The sequence below is a fragment of the Hyalella azteca genome, unplaced genomic scaffold (assembly GCF_000764305.2).
Source record: "Hyalella azteca isolate HAZT.00-mixed unplaced genomic scaffold, Hazt_2.0.2 contig12009, whole genome shotgun sequence".
In the NCBI taxonomy this organism is placed as follows: Eukaryota; Metazoa; Arthropoda; class Malacostraca; order Amphipoda; family Hyalellidae; genus Hyalella; species Hyalella azteca.
Genome location: NW_025941981.1, coordinates 159,041 through 166,695, shown reverse-complemented (window position 1 = coordinate 166,695; position 7,655 = coordinate 159,041). Strand labels below are relative to the sequence as shown.

At 33.6% G+C, this 7,655-nt stretch overlaps 1 protein-coding gene across 1 annotated transcript; it reads right to left on the bottom strand.

Annotated features, from left to right (window-relative positions):
• Nucleotides 1-1,964: 1,964 nt before the first annotated feature.
• Nucleotides 1,965-7,399, bottom strand: LOC108675682 (beta-1,3-galactosyltransferase 1). Its single transcript, XM_018163710.2, has 6 exons — nucleotides 6,693-7,399; nucleotides 5,715-5,870; nucleotides 4,315-4,537; nucleotides 3,384-3,476; nucleotides 2,949-3,133; nucleotides 1,965-2,725 (listed from the first exon to the last, which is right to left on the bottom strand). Exons 1-6 carry the CDS (start codon nucleotides 7,353-7,355, stop codon nucleotides 2,627-2,629), a joined length of 1,419 nt encoding a protein of 472 aa, XP_018019199.1. The 5' UTR covers nucleotides 7,356-7,399; the 3' UTR covers nucleotides 1,965-2,626.
• Nucleotides 7,400-7,655: the final 256 nt, after the last annotated feature.

The following is a 7,655-nucleotide window of genomic DNA, read 5'->3' as shown; positions in this document are numbered from 1 at the left end:
ATCGTTAAAAAAACCAACCCGAATGAAGGACTCAGTTTTAACGATCATTAAAAATAAACTTCTCAAATTCAACTTTCCAACAGTTTTCACGTAAATTTCTCGCAAAGCGTGTCACGTCAGTCAGCGAAACTTCCGGTGCGGCAAGGACAATTGTGTCTGGACGTAAGGATTTCCCGCAACGAGACTGCGTGGTGTCAAATTTACGTAATCAACACGTGTGTGTCACTCAAACTTGGTCAGGCGAAAGTTAACTTTATTTCAGAAGCGTAAAAAGATACCAGTATTTTCAAGCTTCCCCATGGTACAACTTGCCCTTTCTAGTGTAAAATCCACTATTTTATTTTTCTTTAACGAGTCCTGGCACAAGTTTACCCCGTACGGTACGCGACGTTTCCGTGCAAAAGAATTCATCACGAATAATAATTATTTACCGCAAATTTATCATTATTATCATTATTATAAGAGAGTTCCGAATGCAAGAAATATTATAAAACCATTTATCAAATTTTAACACCAAGTTTCAAATATCGTAGCAAAAAATTTCTAAAAAAGTTGAATGAGTCGCAAATTAAATCGCACCATCTTATATGAGCTTTTAAAACAGCTATTGAGCACCTCGGTTGTGAATTTAATTTCCAAGTGATTTAGTTACTTCATATTAATTAAAATATTCAATTCATGAAATAAAAAATATAATTTCAACGAACATGATCTAATTTTACTTCCCTAATGAAGATGCAATACTGCAGGCAAATTTATTCAATTTTGTACAATATGTCAAAACGACAGCTTGAACATTTCTTCAGTGTTATATCGTGCAACTGATTTCTTTAAATTCAAACATTTGTACGCTGCTTAGCATTCATGTCTGAGAATTATTTTACACAAATTCGCTGAATTACCTTATTTAATACATAATACCTGAAAAATAAACACGAAAACGATCGAAGGGAAAAATTCAAGAGACTTTGAAATTTTTCATTAGTTTTCTTTCATTCCTGCGCTTAGAGAAACATAGCTTGTGTAGGCTCAAGTGTGGCAGAGGCTCAGCTAAGGCCTTCTTGATCCTCGGTCGCCTAAATTCCTTGCTTTGTTGGCCTTATCTCTGATTGCCACCGAGTGGCAGGCTTTGTAGTGGTTTAAAGAGATTTTTTCCCAGGCTTGCTGCTATGAGCGCATGTTTTGGAGGATATAATGACAACTTCTTTACCAGAATATGCATGCTCTCATAAATGTGGGCCGTCAATTGTAGCGCTCTAGTTTGTATGTCAACTCATGTAAAGCAGCATCTCAAAAACTGACGATAAAGTTAAACCTGCGGATTTATGAACGAGATTTCAAATGCAAATTTTGTGGCGGATAACAGATTTCTGGTTTTTCAGATTTTACTCAGACTTGCGGAACTACGGAAATTTTTGAAGCAATATCAATAACCACTACATTAATTAATTTTTTTAAATCCACTTACATTCGCGACAATGCTCAATGTTCATTTCACTTCAGAAGGAATATATTTATAGTTTCTTGAACAAAATTCTACATCAAACAATTTAAACCCGTATTCTATTGAAATTAAGCAAACACTCCATGGACTCTGCTACCAGTATTTTGTTTCCCTGCGAGCTTGATAAATTGCAGATGAAAAACGTTGAACTTGATGAGAAATTAATTCAAATTACTAATTCTTATCGTAAGGGATTAAAAATTTATTGAAATTAACTCCCTTCAATCAAATATCAATCTTCTAAACTTTATTTACCACACATTCCATGTTCTACTTTCATACAATAATTAAGAAAATGATTTCGTATTCATTACTTCATTTACGCAGGACACCACGATGCATAATTTGCATTTACTTCAGAATAAATAATTAGAATAAATGATTGAGAATAAAAGTATTATTGAAAGTCATATACAACTAAATAATGTTTAATTTTATTTTGTCACGATTCCTACCAATTAGAATTAAAAAATATTTCACACACACATTAATTTCGATTAATTTCAATTAACGACTTCAAGAAGCCTCGATACGAAACAATTAACCGAGCAATTGTTCCAGCTAGAGATTGTCGAGCGGTTATTTTTACAGACCAGGCAAAAACGCTTCCAAAACTAAACTATTATCAATATATAAGGAACAATATTTTTATGAATTTTAACCAACTCCACACACGCACATAAGGTTCTTGAATTACTCACACAAAGAACTTGCAAAGCTCACCCGAAGCTCTCGGTCCAAGCTACCAAATAGCTTACAAAAAAAACGTATAAACACAGCCGTAGTTTTATGAGGCGGATGCATGAGCCCTGAGAGGGCGATTTTTGGGAGAGACAAATGTTTGGTTGGTGCTCGAGTTAGTGCTGGTCTTAGATGCGCTCTGTCTATAGTTTGTGTCTCTTGTGTTGCGTCTTTTACGGTAATTTTTTTTCGTGCTAAATAATAGCAGCTGCTGAGAAAAATTGCGCTACTATACTTTTTCGCCTCGCTTCGATGTTTTTCAGACTGTTCGTATTCCATTTTTTTTAATCTATTAGTTTAAATTAGTGAATTCAATTCACGTGATCATTCAATTTATAAAGAAATTACGAGTCATTTACTTATTCGAAGACAAATAGAGATTCAGAAGTCGAAACAGGGACTGTTGTTGTATTCCTGCGGGTTGATTTTTGCCCAAATTTCCAGCATTCTTTGTGGCGTGATTTTGTGGCCCGTGAAAACCTGAAACAATAAATTCAGAATAGAATTTCATAAAGTGAGATGTTATTAATAAATATTAATAGCTATTAACGTACCTGCATGTCGCCGCAGTCTTCGCAGTCATCAGGCAAGTAACGCAACAAGTAACGTACCAAGTAACGTACCAAGTAACGTACCTGCATGACGTCGCAGTCATCAGGCAAGTAACGTACCAAGTAACGTACCAACGTACCAATTAACGTACCTGCATGACGTCGCAGTCATCAGGCAGGAGCTCGCCGCAGGAGAAGGCGCGGTGGTGTAGGGGCGGATGTACCCCAACGGCCCGTGCCAAGTGGCCCGTCACGTACACGTCCTCCACGGGCACGAGGGGCACGTGTAGAGACGCACGGTACATTAATGGTACCAGTGAGCCCGTTAAGACGTACCCTGCATGTACATCACGATGATTAATTCTGAATTATGAAGGAATTTGAACCGAGTTTTTTTATGGCATTCATATACTATTCGGCGGCAAAAAAATTACTGGTGCTAATTTTTAAGAAAAATTTGCATCCAATTTACAACAAGTAAACTTTTGATGGAATTTTCTATACGAATTAATAATTAGGATTTAAACGAATAGCGATAATTATATTATTTGAAACTTTAGTATTCTGAGAGAATTATTTGTATTTACCAGCGCCGGCAGTGAAGAGTGGATGCGCTGGAGGCATCGGAAAGTCGTTCGGTAAATGCACAGGAGCAAAGGATTTTTTCTGCTTGATACAGCCTGTTGTTTAACATTATTTGTTATTTATAATATCATTCATTTATTATATTATTATTCGTTACTATCTTATATTTATTATGTTATTTGTTGACCAGTAAAACTGCAAAAGTAAAAAGGAATAAAATTTACGGGGAGGCAGCAATAATTTAAAATGAATAAAAAAATTTTGTTAACCACATTTCATTGTAACGCTTTGAAATAATTATTGAATGAAATAAAGGAATATGATAACTAAATTGGTATTTATAAATATAATTTAGAACCCGGAAAACTTGAAAGGCGAGAGTTTAATGGGAGTTCAAAGGCTACACGTTGAATGTAGGCTTGGACACGCTTTTATTATTATCATTATTATCACATATAAGCTTTTATCCCATCAGAGGAATAAGGAACAACACGACTGACGGAAATAGAGATAGCGGGATAATAAAATTTATGTGATTTTCAAGCCCAGGAAACGCTAGTCATAATTGCTAGTACATAGCATAGCATAGCGGTTTCAGCATTTATAAGGCCGCAGGCCTGCCGCTGATTCTTAACGTCATAGAACATTCACAGCTTGTTGCGGTCTCGAACTCGCAACTCACTGCTACAATTCTGCTGAGCTTAACCGCCCGGCCTCCTTGCCGATTCTGACCAGACACTGGCGCACAGAGCTGGGATCGAACCCGCGCCTCTCTGCGCCAATCTTGGTACTCTGAACTGTAACCACTGGGCCACTGTGGTAATAATAAGTTCAACAAAATAATCAATAAAATTATAAAATAAAATAGTAAGTTCAATAATATTATCAATTTACTTGCTTTCTATTCACTAATCATTTTCTCGAATAACTTGCCTACTATGTAATCGTCTCGCGTTCTGCTCAGTTCACGTAAAAACGCCATCAATTTAGGCGCGTTCACGTAAATGTCGTCGTCGGTCTTCATGAAATATTGAGCCTGAACGCAGTGCGACTGAGCCCACTTCAGAGCCATGACTGATTTCAGCGTCAGGTTCAGGTAGGTGTCTCTGAAGTCCTCCTGAATTATGTCTCCGTAGGTCTCTGCTTCAGACTCTATCTGCACGTAAAGATAATATTTTAAACTAATATATTTGAACATTATATTCGATATGGAAATTTCTTTCAAGTCAAGAAAAAATTAAATTTTCGTGTTTCTCAAAATGCAGTAAACTATGGCAATAGAAATGTAATTGAAATTAAATAGTTCAAAAACAGATGTCATTATGTATGTATTAAAATTCCGGTGAACAAAATTCAAGGATATACCGGTACGTTTTGAGTAGTTTTCAGATCGAAAAAATTACTAGTCTTCTGATAATTAGAAAATCAATTTTTGAAATAAGTTTAAGTATAATTATCCTTTCTTGTAATCTATGCCATCATTTCTGTTCGTTGAATCAGAAAAAGGAACAATTAAAGTTTCATGACTTGTAAGGATATACTTTCCATACCAGTTCCAAATTTTCTCTCTGTCACTGCATACATTAATTCGTAGAAAAAAACTCGGGCTTTTGAGTAATACCCCTTAGAATTGTACATTAAATTTCCATTTTTCAAAATAACAAAAAATAAAATGAGGCTCGTCTGCCTCGAAAAATTATTTAAGTGCACATGAAGCAAATAACTCCCATTAGATGACCAATTATGACATGACTAAGGCACATCATTTTTCTATTTTGAATAGTCAGGAAAAGGATAAAATTATTGCAAGAGCCAAAACAACTAGCTGTTAACTTAAAAAAATATAAGAAATTCAATGAGTGCGAAGAGTTACAATGTTAAAATAATGGCAATATGTCTAGAGAGATAAAGAAATAAATTAAAATGATTCTTTAAAAAATTCATAATCAATTAAATAATAATCGAATAATATACTTTTTAATCATATAATATTATTTAATTAACATTTATCAATTATTAATTGATTAAAATTGATTAAATTTAGTAATTATTGATTAATTATAATTAATTAGAGTTAATAATTAGCAATTAAATAATTTTAAATGAATGTATCAATTATTAGTTAATATTAATTACATTTATTAATTAATATTAATTAATAAATTTTTTAACATCATGTATGCACATTTTGGAAGAAAACACGCGCAGTCAATAAAGTAGAAAGTCGTCTCAATAACAAAAAATATTAATTACATTTATTAATTGACGATTAATTAATAATAAATAAATAATTCGTTGATATAATAAGGAAACAGTCTGATGAACCCAATGACCTGTCGCTGGACAAGTGCCTGCTGAGGGGCGGCTAAGAAGAACGCAAGCCTCGCCCTGAGCGGCGCCAGCGACTGGCCGCTGCCCCACGTGCGGCGTATGGCGTTGCGAGCCTCGAAGTGGTCGGCCGACGATAACACGGCGATGAACAACCATACCTGATGAAAAATAATGTGTTTAAAAATTACTATTTAAAGACAACACTTCTAAAGAATCCAGTGTCTCTGATGTTACACATGTATAATGAATGTATTACTTTATCAGTAAATATAAAAAAAAATTATTTTTATATTTTTTAAATGTTGACAAAAATTTAAATTTAGAAAATTATTTATTCTGACAATTGATTCGTGCATTGTCTTTAACTTTACGTAAGTGTGCAAAATTTCAGACTGATTGGACAGGTATAAGTGTGTTAAATATCGATTATAAGATTTGTAGCAGAGAGACAAAAAAAAACAAGAAGTGAAGTTAAAGAGAAGTGTTGTAAAATATATGAAAAGTGGGCACAACTTTCAAAAAATATATAATCAATATTAGAAGTGTTGAGTGTAATACAAGAAAATGTTCAATATAGAAAATTAAATTATGTAATGATATGTAATTGCTATAGAAGCGTCCAAGTGTGATAGAATAAAACAAGTGTTCAGTAAATTTTGGCTCGACCGGCTACTAACTTTTCTGTATGGTCCTTTCTCATAGACACCGTTAATTAATTTAAATCTATAAGATAGCAAATAAATAAAATAAGTGATATTATTAATATAATGATATATTTTCCGTAATCTTTAGAAATAAAACGTTTTGTAAGTAATGAAAATAAATAGTGCTACAACCACAAAACATAATAAGGCCAAAGTGTGTGTAGCCGTGTCTATTACGATGGAAGCAAATATATGAAAGAATGAGATGCAAATCATGTTAATTTTAAGAAATTTTTAATAAATTTAATCACAGGAAAATAATTAATTTTTGCTTACTTGGTCTCCTTTACCGCATATACGGTCATTATTCAATAACAGCTGATAGTTGTGCGGATTAACGATTGGTTTAGACTTCAGTCCGCCATCTTGGTTTGGGATCAGAACGGCTTGAGGATTTTGATTGATTTTTGAGTGCAGTTTGTCATCGTTGCCTTCTGATTCACCAGCGTTATCGTTATTGATGACGTCATTTTGCATGAATGTTTCAATATCATCTTCACTTTCTCCGCCATCTTGTTTAAATTCCCCGCCCTGAAGTTTCAATTCTTTCAAATCTTGTTTGGAATGGCTACGTCCAGAATTAGCTTTGCCGTTCTTAAATTCTTGTACTCCATCAGTTTTCAAATCACTCAATGATTCTGGCTGATCAATATTTTTATTTTGAATTATTTTATGAGCATCATCAGCATGTGCTAGGATTTTGACATTTTCTCCGTTAGGATTTGTTAATATATTGCTAAATTTCTGAGCATTTGTATCCTCTCGATCAGATAAGGTGCTCCTTCTAAACAATAAATATAATAAAAACAAGACGAGTATAATATAAAAAACACGATTCGCTTTCAGCTTACGTTTGAAACAAATTGATATATGCAAAAAACTGTCATAAATAAAATAAAGCGGAAAACGGGATGCCCGATTTATCTTCTCTTTCTGCATTTCCGTTAGTGCGAATAACCTAGCAACTCTACCCAACACTTGCTCCATGGCTGAAATGTAAAACAGTCGTAATTAAAGATTAACAAACTTGTTTCATGAAAATTAATTTAATAGAAAAATTACATTTAAACTTTACAGACGAATGAAAAATGGAAAAACGTGAATAGAATAACTTCTCAACTCACTTATAAGTATTTTGTACGAACCTCATTCAAGTTCAATCAAGATTACTTCGTGAAACGAATCTGAAATAAATTCATAAACCTACGACATAAGATAAATCTTTAAACTTTTTACATC